Raw genomic sequence first — 22,220 nt, 5'->3', positions numbered from 1 at the left:
TGCCCTGCTTCCTCCTCCTTAGGGCTGTCTCTGCTCGGCTGTCCACCCTGGCCACTATCCTCCAGAAGCCTACAGCGGGAACAGCCCCCCGGGCAAGCAAAGAGTTGCTCCTGAGGGGAAATAGCAGAAAAGGACCCAGGGCACTGGGGGAAAGGTCAGAGGACAGAAAACAGGATTGGGAAAAAGTTAATAGCCACCCCTTCTCAGGTAAAAGTCACGAAAATGGACTGAGAATCTTATTAACGCCCTCTCCTCCCCTAGACTGTAAGCTCGTTGCGGGCAGGGAATGCGTCTACCAACTCTTGTACTCTCTCCCAAGCGCTTAGTACACAGTAAGTGCTCCATAAATACAATTAACTACCTCAGACTTGGCCTAGTGGATAGAGCCTGGGCCTGGGAAGGAAGGACCTGGGTTCTAATCCCAGCTCCGCCTCTTCTCTACTCTGTGACCCTGGGCATTATTTTGTTAATGAAATGTACATCGCCTTGATTCTATTTAGTTGCCATTGTTTTTACGAGATGTTCTTCCCCTTGACTCTATTTATTGCCATTGTTCTCGTCTGTCCGTCTCCCCCGATTAGACCGTAAGCCCGTCAAACGGCAGGGACTGTCTCTCTCTGTTGCCGACTTGTTCATTCCAAGCGCTTAGTACAGTGCTCTGCACATAGTAAGCGCTCAATAAATACTATTGAATGAATGGGCAAGTCACTTGGCTTCTCTGTGCCTCAGAGAAGTGAAATGGGGTTTCAGACTGGGAGCCCCATGAGGGACAGGGACTGGGTCCAATTTGATTATATTTATTTATATTGATGTCTGTTTACTTGTATTGATGTCTGTCTCCCCCCTCTAGACTGTGAGCTCGTTGTGGGCGGGGATTGTCTCTCTTTTACTGCTGTGTTGTATTTTCCCAAGCGCTTAGTACAGTGCTCTGCGCACAGTAAGCACTCAATAAATACGATTGAATGAATGGATTAGCTTCGATCTACCCCAGCGCTCAGTACAGTGACAGACACCTAGTAAGCGCTTAAGAAATACCACAATTATTGTAATTGTTATGATTATCAGAGCAGCAGCATAGCATAGTGGATAGAGCACGGGCCCGGGACTCAGAAGGCCATGGGTTCCAATCCCGGCTTTGCCGCCTATCTTGTGTTTGACCTTGGGAAAGTCACTTCTCTTCACTGAGCCTCAGTTGAGTCATCTGTGAAAATGGGGAGCGAGACCGTGAGCCCCATGGGGGACAGGGACTGGGACCAACCCGATTTGCCTGTATCCACCCCGGCGCTGAGTTCAGTGCCTGGCACATAATAAGCCCTTAACACGTACTACAATTACCGTTTCATCATTATTCATCATCATAACCGATGAGTCCCAGCCCGACGGGACCGACCCCTGGGGCATCTTGGTGGCAGGGTGCGGGGTGACGTCACGGGGCCGTCGCCGAAGACCCGATGACCCACGGTGACGTGTCCGGAGGGCGGACCTGCCGGCCGGGCCTTGTCCCCCAGGTGGCTCATCCCGGGCGAGGGTCCCGCTTTTCCTCACTTCTCCTCCTCTCCCGCTCCCTTCTGCGTCTTCCTGACTCGCTCCCTTTGCTCTTCCCCCGTCTCCCAGTTCCCCGGCACATTTACGTGGGTTCGAAACCCGGCTCTTCCATTTGTCAGCTGGGTGACTGTGGGCAAGTCACTTCATTTCTCTGGGCCTCAGTTCCTTCATCTGTAAAACGGGGATGAAGACCGTGAGCCTCACGAGGGACAACCCGATGACCTTTCATCTCTCCCAGGGCTTAGAACAGTACATAGTAAGCGCTTCACACGTACCAACATTATTTGGGTCATCACACCTTTTAGACCGCGAGCCCGTCGTCGGGCGGGGACGGTCTCTGTCTGGTGCCCGATCGTCCGTTCCGAGCGGTCGGTCCGGCGCTCAGCACATAGTGAGCGCTCAATCAGGACTGTCGAACGAATGGATATCCGTGTGAAATTTTATTTCTACTTTTGTCCGTCTGTATGGATGCGTTTATCCGTAAAGCCGCTTCCCTTCTCTGGGCCTCGGTTCCCTCATCTGTCAAAAGGGGACGGAGACCGGGAGCCCCGCGGGGGGACCACCTGATGACCTGGGGCCTACCCCAGCGCTTAGGACAGTGCTTGGCGCCTAGGGAGCGCTCAGCAAGTACCGTGGTTCTTATGGTTGTGATGGTGTGTCTCCCCCCCCCTCCCCGCCCCCCAGACTGTGAGCTGGTCCGGGGCAGGGACCGTGGCTCTTCATTGCGGCGGGGTCCCTCCCCAAGGGCTCGGCGCAGCGCTCCGCAGAGAGTGTGCACCCCGGGAGCCCTCCTGGAGGCGGGGCCGAGGGGGGCGGGGGCGGGGGCCCGTAGCGAAGTCGCGCGAGAGGTTCACCTGGGCCAGGTGAGGCGGGGGGGGGGGGGGGCGGGGCGCGGGGCGGGGCCCGGAGGCCGCTCTCCGCTGCCCCGGACGCACCAGGTAATCCCGGCGGGCCGCCCGGGGGCGGGGGGCCCCGGCCCCGGCCCGGGCCAGGCCGGTTGGGAAGGAGGGAGGGAGGGGGTTGTCGGGGCCGGGGGGCTCGGGGGACACCGCACCCCAAACACACCGACGCTCGACCGGACCTCGGGCCCGCCTACCCTCCCTCCCTCCCTCCCTCTCTCCCTCTCTCCCCTCCTTCCTTCTTTCCTTTCCTTTCCTCCCTTCTCCCCCCCTCCTTTCTTTCCCTCCCTTTCCTCCTTCCTTCTCTCCTTCCTTCCTTTCCCTCCTCTCCCTTCCCTCTTTCCTTTCCTCCCTCCTCCCTTCATTTCCCTCTTCTCCCTTCCCTCCTTCCTCCCCTCTCTTTCCGCCTTCCTTCCCTCTTTCCTTTCTCCCTTCCCTTTCCTCCCCTACCTCCTTCCTTCCCCCTTCCTTCCCTCCCTTCTCCCCCCTTTCCTCCCCTCCCTTTCCTCCTTCCTTTCCTTCTCTCCTTCCTTCATTTCCCTTCTCTCTCTTTCCTCCTTCCTTCCCCCTTCCTTCCCTCCCTTTCTCCTTCCTTTCCTCCCCTCCCTCCTTCCTTCCCTCCCTTCTCCTCCCTTTCTCCTCCCTTTCCTCCTTCCTTTCCTTCTCTCCTTCCTTCATTTCCCTCCTCTCCCTTCCCTCCTTCTTCTCCTCTTTGCTCCTTTCTTCCCTCTTTCCTTTCTCCCTTCCTCCTTTCCTTCCCTCCCTTTCCTCCTTCCTTCCCTCTTTCCTTTGTCCCTTCCCCCCTTTCCTCCTTCCTTTCCTCCTCTCCCTTTCCTTCTTTCCTCCTTCCTTCCCTCCCTCCCTGCCTCCTCCCCTTCCTCCCTGGTTTCCTCCTTTCCCTCCCCTCCTTCCCCTTCCCCTTCCTCCCCTCTCTGTCCCCTGCAGAGCCGGACCGTAGGCGGCGGCGTTGGCGTTGGTGGTGCCTTGCTCCCAGGAGGGCGGCCACCTGGGGTGAGTTGTTCCCTGTGGGGCCGGAGGGGAGAACCAGGGCTGGGGGCTCTGGGTTCGAGATTTGGGGAGGGGGCCGGGGGTCTCCCCGCTGCTTTGCCCGGGGCTGGGCCTCGCCCGAGAGTAACGGGAAAGTACCCAGGGCAGGGCCCAAGTGGCCAAGACTCGGCCCCGAAGCCGGCCAGCGCCCGCCAGCCTTGGCCATCCCTCGGTCAATCCCTCACTCGTATTTACTGCGCGCTTACTCTCCGCAGAGCACTGGACTAAGCCCTTAGGAGAGGACACTACAACATCAAACAGGCACATTCCCCGCCCTCAACGAGCTGACAGTCTAGAGGGGGAGACGGATACTAATATAAAGAAATAAATTAAAGCTATGGACAGAAGTGCTGGGGGGCCGGGATGGGGAAATGAATAAGGGGAGCGAGCGAGGGCGACGCAGAAGGGAGTGGGGAGAAGAGGAAAGCGGGGACTTAGGGAAGGCCTCTTGGAGGAGGAGACGGGCCTTCGATGAGGCTTCGAGAGGGGGCTTCGAGGGAACGGAGAAAGCGCCCGCCTTCGGACTTGCACCCAGCTTTCCCTACCTGGTCACCACCCAGGGTCTCGGCCATGGGGTGGGGGGTGACGGACAGACGTTTATTTGGCCGGCCGTTCAGGGCTACCTTTTGAGGGCAAACCCCTCTACTCGTCCTTGGGTGAGTACAATAGACGTCCCTAACACATCCCCCGTCCTCAAGGAGTTCGCTCCGTCTAATGGGGCAGTCAGACACAGATTATGAGAACAGGAGGAAGAGTAAAGATAATAACAGTTACGGGATTGCTTGAGCGCTTACTACGTGCCAGGCACTGTACTAAGCGCTGGGTTATAAAGGGTTGGGGCATTAGGGTAGTAATTGTATTTGTGAAGCACTTATTATGTAATAAGCGCTGGGGCGGGCACAAGATCGTCAAGTCCCACATGGGGCTCACAGTCTGAGTAGGAGGGAGAACAGGTATCGAATCCCCGGTTCGCAGAAGAGGAGACTGAGGCACAGAGACGTGACGCGACGGGCTCGAGGTTCATTCGGTCGTATTTATTGAGCGCTTACCGTGTGCGGACTACTGTACTAAGCGCTTGGGAGAGGACGGTAGAGCAATAAACATATTCCCTCCCCACAGTGTGCTTAGAGTTTAGAGGGGGAGACAGACATTAATAGAAATAAATGACAGATATGGACATTAAGGGCTGTGGGGCCGGGAGGGGGGATGAATGGAGGGAGCTAGGGTGACGCAGAAGGGATTGGGAAAAGAGGAAAGGAGGGCTTAGGCAGGGAAGGCCTCTTGGAGGAGGTGGGCCTTCGATAAGGCTTTGAAGGAGGGGGAAGAGAGAGTCATCGGTTGTGGCATTCGAGGGAGGGCGTTCCGGGCCCGAGGCAGGACGTGGGCCGGGGGTCGGCAGCGAGACAGATGAGAGTGCAGTGAGAAGGCTAGCCTTAGAAGTGAGAAGGTCTCACGGCAAGCAGGAGCAAAGCTGGAATTAGAACCCAGGTCCTCTGACTCCCAGACCCACGCTCTTTCCACTAGGCCACGCTGCTTCTCCTAAGGATCGGGTTGAAAGAGCTGGATTAAATACCTGAATATATGTAAGAGGAGAGGCGAAAAGCAGCGTGGCTCAGTGAAAGAGCCCAGGGTTGGGAGTCAGAGGTCATGGGTTTGAATCCCCGTTCTGCCATTTGTCAGCTGGGTGACTGTGGGCAGGTCACTTAACTTATCTGTGCCTCAGTTACCTCATCTGTAAAATGGGGATTAAGACTGTGAGCCTCACGAGGGACAGCCTGACTACCCTGTATCTACCCCAGCGCTTAGAACAGTGCTCTGCACATAGTAAGCGCTTAACAAATACCAACGTTATTATTATTATTATTATAAAAGACATTAAGCGCTGTTGGTTTGATGGGAGCTGGGATGCGGTAAATTTGGGAAGGCTTCCTTCCCGAGGTGGGATTTAAGCAGCTCTTTGAAGATGGGGAGAGTAGGCCCCTGCTGAATTTTGCTTCTAGAGAAGGAACGTGAGCAAGGGGGCGGAGGCAAAGAATTCGAGCTAGGAAGGGTGGGGGAAGAAAGCAGATGTGAAAATCGGAGGTTTCTGGGGTTTCTGGAAAACCCCAAAACCAGTGGGTAAAGGTTTCCGTTTGCTGTAGAGGAAGATGGGTAACCACGGGTAACGGGAAGCAGCATCGTCTAATGGATAGCGCCCGGACCGGGCCGCTAGAAGGAACTGGGTTCTAATCCCGGCTCCGCCACTGCTGTGTGACCTTGGGCAAGTCACTTCACTGGGCCTCAGTTACCTCATCCGTAAAATGGGGAACAGGACTGTGAGCCCCATGTGGAACGTGGACTGGGTCCAAACTGATTAGCTTGTATCTACCCCAGCGCTGAGTACAGTGCCTGGCACGTGCTAAGCGCTTAAATTATATATATATAATATATATAATATATATAATATATATATGCGTGAGGGGGTGTATATATAAAACCACTGCAGGGCTTTGAGGAGCGGAGTGACTGTCGGTGTTTCAGGACGATGAGCCGGGTGACAGGGTGGGGCGTAAAGCCCAAAGGACCACGTCTCCCACTTCCGTTTTATTGTAGTCTCCCAAGTGCTCAGTACAGCGCTCTGCACACAGTAAGCGCTCAGACACCACCCATCGATTGATTGACCATGAGGGAACAGTCTGGGCCTATTGCAAACCTCACGGATGATCAGTCAATGGTGTCGAGTGCTTCCTGGGTGCAGAGCGCTGTACTAAACGTTTGAGAGAGTCCAATACAAGTAAACTGGTAGATCCACAGAGAAAGGATTGTTTTCTCCTCTCTCCTCTCCACTCTCTCCGCAAGTCTTCCAGGGCCACTCCGGGGTTTAGCCCCTGGGAAAAATGGTTTGGAGATCCCCTGGACCCAGTCAATCAATCAGTGGTATTTACTGAGCGCTTACCGTGTGCGGAGCACTGTACTAAGCACACGAGAGAGTACCGTGCCGCCAGATTAGCAGAAACGTTTCCTGCCCCTAACGAGCTTCCGGTCTATAGATCCCACGGCACTTAGCCATAAAAATGATGCTATTGAGCATTTTATGGGGCGGCAGTACATTACTTTTGATATCTGCCCCACCTCCAAACCCGCGGCACTTATGTACATATGTTTAACTTTTATATTATTATATATGTTATATATTATTGATTCATATTTATGTCTCCCCCTCCAGACCGAAACCCCGTTATGGACAGGGAACGTTGAATTGTACAATTCTGTTATGTCGTTCTCTCCCAAGAACTTAGTACAATGCTCTGCGCACAGTCAGCGCTAAATAATAATGATCGATCGAGTAGCGGTAGCATTTATTGTGCCCCTTTTGGGCGCGATACCCTGTGCTAAGCAGTGGCATAGGTACAAAATAATTTTATCAGACCCAGCCCCAATCTAAGAGGGAGGGAGGACAGGAAACGTATTCCCATTTTACGGATCAGTCGACCAGTCAGCGGTATTTAATGAGCACTTAGTCTGTGGTGCAGGACACTGTACTAACCGTTTGGGAGAGTACGGTACAACGGAATTAGCAGGGACGCCGCCTGCCCATAACAGTCTAGAGGACTGTAAGAAATGAAGAAACTATGGCCCCGAGAGGTGAAGCGACGTGCGGGGTGGGAACCTTCATCCTGCCCAGGGGGAAGAGTCAGGAGCAGAAAAGGCTAAGATTTTGAGGGAGGAGTCGGTGCCTTCAGTTCAGAGGCGAAGACCCACTGCTCTGGGAGCCTGGGGTCCTGAAAGCTTATTTATTGTTGTATCGTATTCTCCCAAGCGCTCAGTACAGTGTTCAGGGCTTGGGTTCCAGAGGGGGCGAAGGGCGAGGGGCCAGGCAAGTGCTCCTTTCTAAATCCCCCTTTCCCCAGCCGCGCCCCAAACGGAATCAGTCGACCGGTGGTGGTCTTTGAGCTCGAGGAGCTTACGGTCCCTCAGAGACTTTAGTGGGAGAGAGGAAAACTAAAATAATTTCCAGAGAGGAGGACAAAAGGGGATTATGTACGTGAGTCCGTCAACTGTATTTACGTATTCATTTGTTTTTTATGGTATTTAAGCCCTTACTACGTGCCCCCCCCGGCCCACCTCCCTCTGTCTCTAATAATAATAACGATCGTAATTGTGCTGTGTGTTAAGCGCTTATTATGTGCCGGGCACTGGACTAAGCACTGGGGTAGATAGAAGCTAATCAGGTTGGTCACAGTCCATGTCCCACTTGGGGCTCTCTCCTGCCCGTCCCCCTCTAGACTGTAAGCTCGTTGTGGGGAGGGAATGTGTCTGTTTATTGTTGTATTGTCCTCTCCCAAGCGCTTAGTACAGTGCTCTCCACACAGTAAGCGCTCAATAAATAGGATTGAACGAATGAACGAACGAATGTCCCCTTCTCATCCCCCAAACCGGGCAAGCCTGTGGCCAGACCCAGAAGGAGCCTCCTGCTCGGTGGAGGGAGGGACAGAAAAGCAGCACAGCAGAGTGGATGGAGCCCGGGGCCTGAAGGTCGTGGGTTCTAATCCCGGCTCCACCATTAGTCTGCTGCGTGACCTCGGGCTAGTCATTTCCCTCCTCTGGGCCTCAGTCCCCTCGTCTGGAAAACGGGGATGGAGAGCGTGAGCCCCACGTGGGACGGGGACCGCGTCCAACCCGATCCGTCTGTATCGACCCCGACGGTTCGCCTAGTGCCCGGCACGTAATAAGCGCTTAACACGGACCACAGTTATGACGATTATCAGAGACGGAGGGAGGGAGGCCGGGGTCCGGGTCCCGTCCCGAGGCCGCCGGTAGGCCGAACTGCCCGAGGGGGGCGGGGTGGGGGCGAGGGGGGCGGGCCGGTCCCGGGGCTCAGGCCTCCCTTACCCCCGCAGGTCCCCCGACGGGCGCCCGCGATGCAGTGAGGGATGCAGGGCAGGCGGCCAGGACCCCCGCGCCCGGCGCCCGGGGCCGCCCGGGCCACCCCGTGGGGCCGCCCGGGCCGGGGCCCGGCCCCGGGATCCCCCGGGGAGGCTTCCCCCGAGGTCCGGCCGGGGCCGCCCCCCGGCCCCCGCCGGGCCCGCCCCGGAGACTGCCCGGCGGGCGGCGAGGCGGAGACCATCACCTTCATCTCGGGCTCGGCGGAGGCCGCGGGCGCGGACCCGCCGGCCTGCTGCTTCTCCCGGCCCTGGCTCTGGCGCTTCTGCAAGACCGTCTTCTGCTTCCGCCGCTGCCGGGGCTGTTACCGGCGCTGCGGGGGTTGCCTGCGCAGCTGCGGGGCCTGCCTGCCCTTGGCCGGCGCCCCCGAGGGCGGGCCGGGCCAGGGGGCCTGGGACAAGGAGCCCAACGGGGGGCCGCCGCCCCGCAGCCCCGCCCGCGCCTCCCCCCGCCAGCGGGACGGGGAGCGCCCCAAGAAGTCGGCCGTGGGCAGCAGCTTCAGCTACCCGGACGTGAAGCTGAAGGGCATCCCCGTGTACCCCGAGCGGGGCAGCCCCCGGGCCGAGCCCGAGCCGCCGGCCCGCCGCAGCCTGCCCTGCTCCCCGGCCGGCGGGGGCTGGGGGGCCGGGGGACCCGGGGGCGACAGCCACCGCAGCTCGGAGGAGTACTACTCCTTCCACGAGTCCGACCTGGACCTGCACGAGCTGGGCGGCGGCTCCATGTCCAGCCGCGAGATCGACGTGCTCATCTTCAAGAAGCTGACGGAGCTGTTCAGCGTCCACCAGATCGACGAGCTGGCCAAGTGCACCTCCGACACCGTCTTCCTGGAGAAGACCAACAAGATCTCGGACCTGATCAGCAGCATCACGCAGGACTACCGCCTGGACGAGCAGGACGCCGAGTGCCGCCTGGTGCGGGGCATCATCCGCATCAGCACCCGCAAGAGCCGCGCCCGCCCGCCCGCCCACGACCCCCGGGGCGGCCGCGGCGCCGCCCCCGACAGCGGCCACGAGACCATGGTGGGCTCGGTCGTCAGCCAGGATGGTAGGCGGTCCCCCGGAGGGGCGGAGGGGAGTGGGCACGGTGTCCCGGGCCCGGGCAGGCCCCCCGGGGTCCTCGTCCTCCGGCTCTCCCCGGGCCGGGGCCGCCTCGCCGTGCCCGCTGCGGGGGCGTGCCAGGCTGTCGCCTTGGACCCCAGCAGCTGGTGTCAGCCTCCGCCCGTCCAGCCCTAGAGGATTCAGTCAGTTGAGCGCTTCCTATGCGCTGAGGGCTGTACTGACCACTTGGGAGAGTACACTACGAGAGACGTTCCTGGCCCAGAACGAGCTCGCTGTGGAAATGGTGGCTGGCTCTGCCCGCGCTCCCCTCGCTGGGCTAAGAGCTTCCTGATTCATTCAGTCGTATTTATTGAGCGCTTGCCATGTGCAGAGCACTGGACTAAGCGCTTGGAGTGGACAATTCGGCAACAGGGACACCATCCCTGCCCAATGCTGGGCTAACGGCCTCCTTGCCCGCCTGGACACCCACCCTCGTGGCTAGGGATGGGCCCGTCCCACACCCCTGCCTCTCCCCCAGTGACTAGCCCCCATTTTGATCCTGGCCCTTTTTTATATGTTTCTATGGTATTGGTCAAGCGCTTACTCTGTGCCAGCCACTGTTCTAACCGTAGATACGAGATAATATCGGCGACCACAGTCTCTGTCCCACGTGGGACATTTTACAGATGAGGGACCCGAGGCCCAGAGAAGCGAGGTGACGTGCCCTCGGTGTCACACGGCAGACAGATGGTGGAGCCGGACCCCGGCTCCTTCGGAATCCCGGGCCCGTTTTGTATCCGCTACCTTTTCCAGCTCCAGTGCGCCGGAGCTGTGGGATACGTCCGTGCGGACCACACACGCTGAACCTCTTCCCGTACGGATGGTTTTCCATCCCCCCGACCATCTTGGTCACTACTTGGTAGCTCTCGGTTTACCGTTGTAGCCAAAGAGGCCATTTCCTGTTCCGGGGTGCCTCCCCCCCATAGGTTTACGCTCTCCATCCGGGATCTGCTAGGGCCGGAGCAGTTCCCCGAGCCGTCCTCGGCCCTTGACCCCCTACGACAGGGCCTGCTTGGTTGTGTCGGCGAATGGGGGGGCGGGGAGGTGAGTCCCGGGCTATCCCTGGACCCGGTCAGCGGGGGAGAGGATCGGAGCTCTCCGTCTGAGCCCCCCGACCCCGGGCCCATCCCCACCCTGAGCCTCATCATCTCTTTCCTCAGACCTGACGGTGCAGATATCGGAGGAGACGACGGCAGACGCGATCGCCCGGAACATGAGACCCTTCAGTGCGCCAGGTAACTGGGGTTGGGGGTGAACGCGGGCCGGTGGGAAGGTAATTGGCCTATTTGTTAAGCGCTAGGGCCAGGCGCTGTCCTAAGCACTGGGGTGGTTGTGAGCAACCAGGAGGTGCCCCCTCCTGTGTCAGGCTAGCCAGGGTGGCTGAGTGAGGGGTGGTCTTGAGACTAGAGCTAGTAACGTGGCTCAGCGGAAAGAGCCCGGGCTTGGGAGTCAGAGGTCATGGGTTTGAATCCCGGCTCTGCCGCTTGTCAGCTGTGTGACTGTGGGCAAGTCACTTCACTTCTCTGTGCCTCGATTACCTCATCTGTAAAATGGGGATTAACCGTGAGCCTCACGTGGGACAACCTGATTACCCTCTATCTACCCCAGCGCTTAGAACAGTGCTCTGCACGTAGTAAGCACTTAACAAATATTGTAATTACTATTATTAGAGGAAAGTCTGGGGGGTGGGGGCTCAGTCATGTTGGGATTGGTCCAAGGGAGGCTTTCGTTGGCAGAGGGGGCTGGGGTCGGGCAACAGGCTAGGCCGAAGCAGTGATTGGGGGTGAGTGGGTCAGTGACCTCATCCCTAAAATGGGGATTAACTGTGAGCCTCACGTGGGACAGCCTGATGACCCTGTATCTCCCCCAGCGCTTAGAACAGTGCTCGGCCCATAGTAAGCGCTTAGCAAATACCAACAGTAGTAGTAGTGGGTGACACACTCCTCTTCCCCCCAACCCCCAGGTTTCCAGATGAGCCACACCTCGTCCTTCCAGGGCACTGAGACGGACTCCTCAGGGACGCCCCTGCTCCAGGGCTACTGCTAGGTCCCCGGGACCTACGGACCTTCTCGCCCTCCCCTTGGCCCGGTCGGCGCCCCGGAGGCGGCCTCTGGCTCCCTACAGCCCCGCGGCGGCGGGCGGGCCGGTCTGTTCTCCGCCGTTTACAGAGGCCGCCGGGCGCCTTAGGCCAGCGGGGGCATCTGGAGGCTGCCCGGGCCCGGGGAGGTGAAAGTGACTTTGGGCTGGGAGGCCACGGACCGCTCCACCCACTGCAGGGTACGTAGCGGCCGGCGGGCAGAGACGCCACTCCGCCTCGGCGGGAGGTGCGGGGGCGGCGCCAGCCTGCCCCGCCTTTCACCCCGGCTCCCGTGGCGGGTAGCCTGGTCCTCGGCCCTCGCCCGCCGCGGCAGGGGCGGCGGGTGACCCGGGGATGCCCTCCCATCCTGCGGGCACAGCTTGGGCTCCAAGCTGCCCAGAGCTCACAGCCTCTCCCTCTGGGGCAGAGTGGGCCGGGCACCGAAGGGGAGGCGGGTGGGAGGGGGGTGGGGAGGGCAGGGCTCGATTCTCTGGTGCCTTTTATATATGTAAATGTTTAGATTAAAATAAAACCCCTCTCTGGGTGTGCCCGTGGGGTGTGTCACGGTGGTCCGGCCGGGGGCGGGGGCCTGTGCCAGCCCACCCCTTCCCCGTCTCTCTGGTCGGGGGGGGGTCTCTGCTGCCTCGGGGATGCTCAGAGCCGGGCAGGCCTACCTGTTCCCACGGGGAGGCGGTACCGGACGGAGGAACCCTCTCGGCAGGTGGCAGGGCCAGGGGTGAGGGCCAGAGTCCAGGCCCCCAGTCTGGCTAAGGAACCCCAGGGGGAGGAGCCAGCAGCAGGGTGGAGCGGATAGAGCACGGGTGCCAGGAGGTCATGGGTTCTAATTCCTGCTCCGCCACTTGTCTGTTGTGTGAACTAGGGTAAGTTGCTTCACATCTCTGGGTTTCAGTCACCTGTAAAATGCCCTTTCCCCGCCCCTGCTTACGTCCATCTGGACGGGGCAGACCGGCCCCCGGGCCGGCGGTCACTATCCGCTTCCTGCCCGCTCTCCCGTCTGGCTTGCAGGAATACGAGCCCGGGTGGGACCCGGGGCAGCCGGCACAGACGGCCCCAGGGCGTGAAGGGAGTGGGGCTGGTCCCTCTGACCCTGTCACCCTTCTGGCTGACCCTGAAGGGGCAGAGAAGCGGGGAGAGGAGTCGGGTGAGACGAGACTAAAAGTTTAATTTGGTAACAGGCGAGAGGGCCGGAGGGTCCACAGCTGGCTGGGCCTGAGCTCCGCCCCACCGCTCAGCCGGAGGCACGGGCAGAGGGCAAGCAACCCTCCCCCAGCCCTGATTCCCAGAGGCTCGGGCACCTGGGGCCCCGCTGGGCCGGAGGCGGCGGCGGCTGAGCCGGAGCCCACGCATGTGGAGGGGGGGAGGAGAGATGTCAGTTGAATTTGGCCTTGGAAAAGTCCATCTCTGGGTGCTGCTCCATGAACCTGGGAGAGAGGAAGGAGGTGGAGAGGGAGAGAGTAAGACAGGCGCCACGCCCTGCTGGGTGCTCGGCCTGCCTTCAGTCCCTGCCCCGACCCCGTGCCCACCCTAGATGCGCCGCCGGCTACCTCGGCCCCGTCGGGGGGACGGCCTGGGACCCGTGCTGGGACACGGGAGGGCGAGGAAGGCCCGTGGTCCACACCAGACCCGGCTACGGGGACGCTTGAACCGGCCCGATGGGCCTCTGCTCAAGATGGCAGGGGCTGGCACAGCTCCTTGCTTCCTTCCTGCTCCTGTTCTGGGCAGGGCAGGAGAGGAAGCAGAGGAAATCGGGAGGAGGCAGAAGGTAGAGGTGTGCCCGGGAGTTACCTCTGTGCCAGCACCGGACGCTCGGGGCGGCCTCGGCCAGGGAGAACTGGGACATCACACCCAGCCGGGCGGTAAAGCTGTAAAACCTCCCGGTTCTAGGGCGTGCCAGGCACCGGCGGGGGAGGGGGAGACGGCGGGCAGGGAGAGGAAGGTTCTCGGGCTGCCCCCGGGCCATCTGCTCTGTCTCTCCCCGCCACCGGCCCCCCCGACTTACTTCTTCAGGATGTCCTGTTTCTTCTGCTCATCCGAGGTGGGCAACCCCATGGACTTCTGCCGCTGGTCGTACATCATCTTCTCCACCATGCTGCGCGTCTCGCTGTCCAGGTCCGACAGCTGGGGGCGAGAGGGCGGACGCCGCTGAGGGGGCCGCTGGGACCCCGGGGGGCTCCGGCCAGGGATGCCCACCCGACCGCGGCGAAGGCCGGTCCCGCGGGAGGCAGGGGGCCGCTGGGGACCGGAGGGGATCGCGACCGAGTCAGCCCACCTTTGAGTTCTCCGGGTTGATCTTCTTGGTGTTGATGTCGGGATCGGTGGCCACCAGCTTGCTCCACCACTCCATCTTGTTGATCTGCGGAGAACGGGCGGGGCTGTTTGTTAAGCGCTTACCGTGGGCCGGGCACCGTACCACGGGCCGGGGTGGATACCAGCAAAGCGGGTCGGACCCAGTCCCCGTCCCACGCGGGGCTCACGGTCTCGATCCCATTTTAAAGGTGAGGTGACTGAGGCCCACAGAAGTGACGTGACTCGCCCAAGGTCACAGAGCAGACAAGTGGCGGAGCCAGGATTAGAACCCATGACCTGACTTCCAGGCCCGTGGTCTATCCGCTAGGCCGTACTGGTCCCGGGGAGTGAGGGGCCAATTCAGGGTCCATCTGCCCCAGGCCCCGCGGTGCTGGCGAGGGGGCATCTGGCCTCCCATTACCTTCTCCAGGTGCACGGTGACCACCTGGCCGTCCTCGATGAGCCAGGAACTCTCCTCCACCTTCACCTCGCCGAACAGCTCGCCGTCGATGAGCGGGCACTGCCCCTTCAGCCCCACCCGCAGCCGCCGCCGCTGCACGTCCACCACCACGTCCTTCCCTTTCAGGCGGAAGTTCACCCGGAAGGGCACGGCCAGCTGGGTGAGGGATGGAGCGAGGAGGAAGGGGGTGAGGCTCGTGCCCGGCCCCGGCCCCGCGTGACCCCCCCACCGACCCCCGGTCCACTCACATCCAGCTCTGAGAGGGTCTGGGTCCAGCGGTAGTTGGGGAGGTCGGCCCCGTTGCCCGCGTTGGGTTTTAGTTTCCCTCTGTCCTTCTCGTCCTCCTCCTCCTCCTCCTCGTCGTCTTTCGCCTCCTACGCGGACACTGGGTCAGGGAGGCCCCCCGACCCTTCCCCGGGCTCGAAGGCCTCCCCACCCCCGCCAACCCCCGGGGGGGACCCCGCTCACCTGCGGCGCCGGGGAGCTGGCGCTGCTGTTGGGGGGCTGATCCGGGGCCTTTTCCGCCGCCCGCCTCTCTTCTCCTTTCCTCTGTGGGGACAGTGGGCATCGGGTACCGGGTCTGGGCCGGGCACGGAGGCGACCCCCACCCCCCCGCCCAACAGCCGGCCGGACTCACCTGGTCGATCTCCAGCTGCAGTCTCTCGGCCTCCTCGTCCGTCAGTTCCTTGATCTGGGGCCCCGAGGGCTGGGGCTGGGCTTCCTTGGCCAGCCGGGCCGCCCGGTCGGCCTTCTCGCGCCGCTCGGCCTCCTGCCGGGCCCGCTGCTCCTGCCGGGCCTTCTGGGCCAGCTGCTGGTGCCGGCTGAACGTCTCTGTGATCAGCTGAGAGACGGGAAGCGGGGGGAACGCCGGTCAGTGACAGGTCCGACGGGTGGGAGGACCGCCCGCTCCTCTCTCCGGCCCCCATCCTGGCCCTCGCCCAACCCCCACCCGCTGCGGTGGGCAAGCAGCCCTCCCTTTTGGCATCTCCCCTGGCTGGTCCGGGGCAGGGCCGAAGGGCCTCGGCCTGGATCCTGGTCCTGGCTCGGAGCTCGGGTGCTCCTATTCGCCTGCCCCCCGCCCCGGGGAAAATGAGGCAGAAGGGTCAAGATCCCAGCTTGACCCCGGCCCAGCTCCCACGAGGAGTGGGTCTCCACACTGCGCGCCGGGCAGAAAGCCGGGAGGAAGTCCCAAGGTGGACGGAGCGTGAAGCTGCAGTCCCTGGGGGCTGGATCGCCAACCCCGAGCACTTGAACTCAAGCCTCGCGGGACCATGGGGTTCAGACCCCGTCGCCCCTCCCCGCGGCCCACGAAGCGTCACACCCCCAACCCGGAGGCTCCTCTCGGGGAACCACCCAAGAGCCCCCCCGAGGTTGGACCCGAGCTTGTTTCCGGCAGGTTCCATTCGGAGCCTGAGGGCGTCGGGTCTCCTTGGCACCGCCCACCTTGACGAAGCCTACCCTCCGGGCTCCCACCCAGAACCTGTGACCTCGCCCGGCACAGCCCCTACCGGGGGGAGAGAATCCCTTCGTCCGGGCACCCCAAACCACGTCTGCCACCTGCCCCGCGAGCACCCCTCTAAAGCAGTCGAGACCAGGGGCGACTGGGGTCTGGGTGAACGCTTCAGGGGCCCGGGTCTCCGGGCCCAGCCTACGTCCTGGCCTCCCTCTTGTCCTCGGATCAGAAACCGCAGCGGCCGTTACTGCCGGCACCACGGGGCCACTGGACCTTGGCTCCTCTTCCACTCGCTGAGAACTTTGGGCGGCAGGAACGGGCGGGGAGGGAGGGAGGAGGGAGCGACGGGGGTGGTGAGGTCGCCCCGGGGGCTGCCCGCGTCCCGCCACCAGACTAGCAGTACCCCAGGAGTCCCAGCCCTCGGGCAGGACAGGCGGGTGCCCAGACCTTCGCCCGGCAGGGGCGGCCAGCCCCAAACTACCACGGCAACGCCGGGCGGGTTGAGGAATCGGAGCGGGCCCCAGGGCACACCACACCGGGCTGGGGACCGGGCACCGGCCGGGCAGGGTCACACAGCATGACCCCGGGCAACCCCGCCAGGGGCAGGGAAGCCCCTTCCCCACCCACTGACCCACCAGCCTTCGGCCCTCTATGAGTTGAGCCGCCGCCTCCTCCTCCCACCCCTGCTCTGAGGGTTCACTGTCCCCACCGCGTTCCCTCTAGCTGCCCCCTGGCCTCACCACCACGTTGAGGAGGGGCACGCCCAGCGCCCCGGACAGGCTCTGATAAAAGCGCGACACGTCTCACTTCCTTCTCCAAGTCCGTCTGGGTGGCCAAGGGCCCCAGGGCGGGGCCCCGGCGGGCGGGCCTCCCTCCGCGGCCACCGTGGCTCAGGACGAGGGGTCGGCCGGGCCTCAGATTACGGGGGCTCTGGAAGCATCCCTCAGATGCCCCCCGGGTGGGGCAGGATGTGACCGGCGGGGAGGGGCTCCGACCTCCGACTGGTCTGCCCCGTGTACCGGGGTGGCGGCGCCACCGAAGTGGGTCTGGGCCGATTGTGATTTGCAGGGGCAGAGCCGGCTGGGGGCTCTGGGTGCCCTAGCTGGGCTACCAGGTTGCCAGGCGGGGGGTTCGGAGGGAGGGGAGCGCGGCGCGCCACCGTCCTTACCTTCTCGGCCACCCCATCCTCTCCGCCGACGAAGAAGTCGGTTTTACGCCTCAGGAAGCTGAAGAAGGTGTTGACAAGCTGGGAGAGAGGAAGGGGCTGTCTTAATTGGCTGGGTTGCCATGGGGATGAGGTCTCCCTTCCCCCCCTCCCCGAAAGGACCTGAAAACGGGGGCTTGGGGCCTTCCGCACCCCACCCCGCCCCGCTGAGATAGGGCTAGAAAATGGGCCGTGGCCACACAAGGATGGCTGAGCCCGCCCCCAGGGGCACAGGGCAGTGCCCCCCACCCCTCGCCCCATTCTGAAGGACACGGCAGGCTTCAGGCGGGCCAGGGAGTCGGTGCCCATCCCGGGGGCTGGGAAAGAGGAGGTCGGGAGCACGTGGCGGCCATCTGCGAGACAAACCTGGGTAGCCTGGCCAAAGCCACACGGGCCACGGGTGCCCGTACTCCCGGCCCATTCGGGTACCAATCGGAGTAGGCCACAGGTGAGCGGGGGACCTGGGGCCCGAACCCTTCACCAAGCAGTCGACTGCGGGAAGGACGGACGGACGGAGGCCGAGAGGGGAAGAGACACAGAAATTCCCCGGGGAGGACTGACGGGGAAAGAGAGGGGAAGGGTGAGGAAACGATGCGGTCGGGAGGCACCGGACAACTTCGAGCAGAGAGAAATGGTGCATCTGAGGGGAGGGTGGTGGGCAGGTTAAAAGGGAGACCCGGGGCAGGAGAAGAAGGAAGAAAGGAGGCACGAGAGACCGGGCCGGGGGGAAGGGTGGTGGGCTCCAGTGCAGGGGAAATTGACGGGGCAAGTGGAAGACAGGGAAAAAGGGGGGACTTTTCATTCATTCAATAAATATGAGCACTTACTGTGTGCAGAGCGCTTGAGAGTACGCTATAACAGACACATTCCATGCCCACACTGAGCTTAAAGTCTAGCGGGACCTAGGTGGGACGGGCGAAAGGGAAGGGAGGTGCCCAACCACCTCAAACAGAAACTCCTTTCCATTAGCTTTAAAGCCCTCAATCAGTTTGGCCCCTCTTATCTTACCTCGCTGATTTCCTACAACCACCCAGCAACCTCACTTCGCTCCTCCACTGACCGAACCGCCATCTCGTCCACCTCACCCCTGACTCTTCGCCCACATCCCGCCTCTTGCCCGGAATTCCCTGCCCCTTCATATGTGCCAGACCACCACTCTCCCCATCTTCAAAGTCTTATTAAAACCACATCTCCTCCAAGAGGCCTTCCCTGACTGACCCCTCATTCCCTCTCCTTTCTGGTTCGCCTTTGCATTTGCACTTTTGGTCACCCCACCCGCAGCACATAATAATAATAATGTTGGGTTTTGTTAAGCGCTTACTATGTGCCGAGCACTGTTCTAAGCGCTGGGGTAGACACAGGGGAATCAGGCTGTCCCACGTGGGGCTCACAGTCTTAATCCCCATTTTACAGATGAGGTAACTGAGGCACCGAGAAGCTAAGTGACTTGCCCAAAGTCACACAGCTGACAAGTGGCAGAGCTGGGATTTGAACCCATGACCTCGGACTCCAAAGCCCAGGCTCTTTCCACTGAGCCACGCTGCTTCTATTGCACTTACCAATCAATAGTATTTCCTGAGCGCTTCCTGCGTGCAGGGTACTGTATTAAGCACTTAGGTCCACATCCTTCATTTACTAATTCATATTAATATCTCTCTCCCCCTCCAGACTGTAAGCGGGGTGCGGGCGGGGAACGGGCCTACCGTCATACTGTACTCTCCCAAGCGCTCAGGACGGTGCTCTGCTTCCAGTAAACGCTCAAAAGACATGACCGACTGGGGGAGACCCGGAAGAAAGGGTGGGAACTCTGGTGCGGAGGCAAACGGGGAGATTGGGGGGCAGGGAAGACGGGGCACCCGGAGGGGTACAAATTGCAGAGGGTGGGAGGGAGGCTCTTGGGCAAAGGAAAGTGGGAACGTCAGCGGGGATCAACTAGACTCCAAGCTCAGCCTAGACTGTAAGTTCATCGTGGGCAGGAAATGTGCCTGCCAACGCTGTTATTTTGTACTCTCCCCCGTGCTCGGTACAATATTCTGCATGCAGTTATATGCTCGATAAATATAACTACAACTGACTGGCTCTATGCCAACCTACTCACTCTCAGTCTCCTCTATCTCGCCACCAACCTCTCCCCCACGTCTTGCCTCTTCGTATCTGAAAGATGATCGCTCTCCCATCTTCAAAACCTGACTAAAGGCTCATCTCCTCCAAGAGGCCTCCCTCAATGAAGCCCTGACTTCCTCTTCTCCCACTCCCTTATTATTACTTTTATTATTACTGTTATAGCCTTTCAGTGCTTACTACTTCTCTGTGCCTCAGTTCCCTCATCTGTAAAATGGGGATTAAGACCGTGAGCCTCACGAGGGACAACTTGATCACCCTGGATCTACCCCAGCTCTGCACTGAGTAAAAAATACCAACATTATTATTATTACGTGCCAAGCACTGCTCTAAGTGCTAGGAGAGATGCAAGGTAATCAGGTTGGACGCAATCCCTGTCATTCAGTCATTCCTTCAACTGTATTTACTTACTGTGTGCAGAGCACTGTACTAAGCGCTTGAGAAAGTACAACACAACAATAAACAGTGACATTCCCTGCCCATAACAAGTTTACGCATGGGGCCCGGTCCTAATGGCCATTTTACGGATGAAGTAACCGAGGCACAGACAAGATAAGTGGTTTGCCCAAGGTCCCACAGCAACCAAGTGGCAGAGGCGGGATTTGAACCCTTCTGCATCACCCTGATTTGCTCCCTTTATCCACCCCCCAGCAAGTAAATCCATATCCGTATTCATTTCTACTAAAGTCTGTCTCCCCCTCTAGACTGTAAGCAGGGCACCTGCCTACCAAACTCTTGTTCAACCGTCCTCTCCCAAGCGCTGAGCAATAATAACAACAACTCTGGAATTTGTTAAGCGTGTGCAAGGCACTGTACTAAGCGCTGGGGTGGAGACGGGCAACTCGAGCTGGACACAGCCCCTGTCCCACAGTGTTGAGGCGGCAGGGCGTACTGGATGGGGCACAGGCCTGGAAGTCATGGCTTCTAATCCCCACTCCACCACCTATCTGCTGTGTGGCCTTGGGCAAGTCACTTCCCTGGGCCTCAGTGACCTCATCTGTTAAATGGGGGTAAAGAATGTGAGCCCCACGTGGGGCTCTGCCCATCGCGATTGGCCTGTATAATAATATGGGTATCTGTTAAGTGCTTACTATGTGCAGCGCACTGCTCTAAGCGCTGGGGGAGATGCAGGGTCATCAGGTGGTCCCACGTGGGGCTCACAGTCTTCATCCCCATTTTCCAGATGAGGTCACTGAGGAGTGACTTGTCCCCGGTCACCCAGCTGACAAGAGGCGCAGCCGGGATTCGAACCCGTGACCTCTGCCTCCCCAGCCCGGGCTCTTTCCACTGAGCCACGCTGCTTCTCAGCATCCCGCATCAGCATTCCTGTATCCTTCGCAGCGCTCAGTACAGTGCCTGGTACACGGTAAGCGCTTAATAAACACTATTATCATTAACCCCGTGTTGCAGCTGGGGAAACTGAGGCCCAGAGAAGCGACTTGCCCAAGCAGGGACCCCCGCCCTCCTTCACTCGATCGGACTTATTAAGCGCTCCCCGGGCGCTGGGCACCGTACTAGGCGCTTTGCCTCCCAGCCCCGAGAGGCGCTCACTAAGTCCCACCGCTTGCTGGAGCCTTGCTTGGCAGGGCTGGTCTCCATCTGGGGCCGAATTGTCCATTCCAAGCGCTTAGTACAGTGCTCCGCACCTAGCAAGCGCTTAATAATAATGATGTGGGTATTTGTGAAGCGCTTACTATGCGTTAATATTAACAGTACGCGCTTACTGTGCATTAACAGCATTAATAGTAATAGCATTAATAAATACTCTGGACCCTTGGGACCTGGAGCCCGACGTTGGGCGGCGGGGTGGGGCGGTCCGGTGCCGAACCGTCCAACCCGAGCGTCCAGTCCAGCGCTCTGCACCTAGTGGGCGCTCAGTAAATAGGACTGGACGAAGGAATGAGCACGTGGGCCTGGGGCCCCCCCCTCCCCCCACGAGGCCCCGCTACCTCTTGGACACCGCCCTCGTGCTGCTGGGCCATGGCCAGCAACATGCCGTCGAAGCGCTCGTCCTCCTGCTCCCCGCCCATCGCACCGGGCCCGGTCCCCCGCTCTGACCTCTGACCCCTGACCCCTGACCCCCAACGGCTCCCCGCCGGCCTCCGCCTCCACCTCCTTCCGCAGCCCACCCGGCAACGCGCATGCGCCGCGCTGCCCTCCCGGGCCCCGCCCCCTCGCCGCTCTCCGCCAATGGCCTGCCGGGACGCCGCCCGCTCTCGCCGGCGATTGGCCGCGGCGCGGACCAATCGGCGGGCGAAAGCCGGTCGGGCGCTTGGCGGCCGTTGCTAGGGTTACCGCGGCCTCGCTGGAGCCTTCCAGAAAAGTCCAGGCCCAGAGCGGGGGCGGGGGGCGAGGGATCAAACCCCCTCCTCACAATCTGACAGGATCAAAATCAAAAAATAATAGTTGCTAAGCTTTTAGTAGGTGCCAGGCACTGTTCTAAGCGCTGGGGTAATAATAATAATAACGTTGGTTGGTAGGTGTTCGACCAAGAGATGCAGCGTGGCGCAGTGGAATGAGCGCGAGCTCGGGAGACAGAGGTCATGAGTTCGAATCCCGGCCCTGCCACTTGTCAGCTGGGCGACCCTGGGCAAGTCACTTCACTTCTCTGGGCCTCAGTTCCCTCATCTGGAAAATGGGGATTAACTGTGAGCCTCACGTGGGACAACTTGATTACCCTGGATCTCCCCCAGCGCTTAGAACAGTGCTCTGCACCTAGGAAGCGCTTAATAAGTACCAACATTATTATTATTCAATAGTATTTATGAATACTATTAATACTATTAATATTAATACATAGTAAGCGCTTAACAAATACCAACATCATTATTAATATTATTATTATTAAGCGCTTACTAGGTGCAGAGCACTGTACTGAGCGCTTGGAATGGACAATTCGGCACCAGAGAGAGACCATCCCTGCCCAATGACGGGCTCACTATGTGCAGAGCATTGCACTAAGCGCTGGGGGAGATCCAGGGTCATCAGGTTGTCCCACGTGAGGCTCCCAGTCTTCATCCCCATTTTCCAGATGAGGGAACTGAGGCCCAGAGAAGTGAAGTGACTTGCCCACGGTCACACAGCTGA

At 60.3% G+C, this 22,220-nt stretch overlaps 2 protein-coding genes across 2 annotated transcripts; one reads left to right on the top strand and one right to left on the bottom strand.

Moving 5' to 3' along the window:
* Positions 1–8,530: 8,530 nt before the first annotated feature.
* Positions 8,531–12,033, top strand: KDF1 (keratinocyte differentiation factor 1; the record flags this gene model as incomplete). The annotated part of the gene is made up of 3 exons (XM_029080300.2): positions 8,531–9,458; positions 10,672–10,746; positions 11,475–12,033. Coding segments are annotated over 3 exons (1,086 nt in total), but the record flags the coding sequence as incomplete, so codon positions are not given.
* Positions 12,034–12,751: 718 nt separating this feature from the next.
* Positions 12,752–21,238, bottom strand: NUDC (nuclear distribution C, dynein complex regulator). The gene is made up of 9 exons (XM_029080858.2): positions 21,083–21,238; positions 16,977–17,054; positions 14,993–15,196; positions 14,824–14,904; positions 14,604–14,729; positions 14,317–14,511; positions 13,879–13,962; positions 13,609–13,727; positions 12,752–13,030 (listed from the first exon to the last, which is right to left on the bottom strand). The coding sequence occupies exons 1-9, from the start codon at positions 21,161–21,163 to the stop codon at positions 12,979–12,981; spliced, it is 1,020 nt and encodes a 339-aa protein (XP_028936691.1). The 5' UTR covers positions 21,164–21,238; the 3' UTR covers positions 12,752–12,978.
* Positions 21,239–22,220: the final 982 nt, after the last annotated feature.

This window comes from Ornithorhynchus anatinus, chromosome 16, assembly GCF_004115215.2.
Source record: "Ornithorhynchus anatinus isolate Pmale09 chromosome 16, mOrnAna1.pri.v4, whole genome shotgun sequence".
Lineage (NCBI taxonomy): Eukaryota > Metazoa > Chordata > Mammalia > Monotremata > Ornithorhynchidae > Ornithorhynchus > Ornithorhynchus anatinus.
This window is presented reverse-complemented; position numbering and strand designations above follow the sequence as displayed.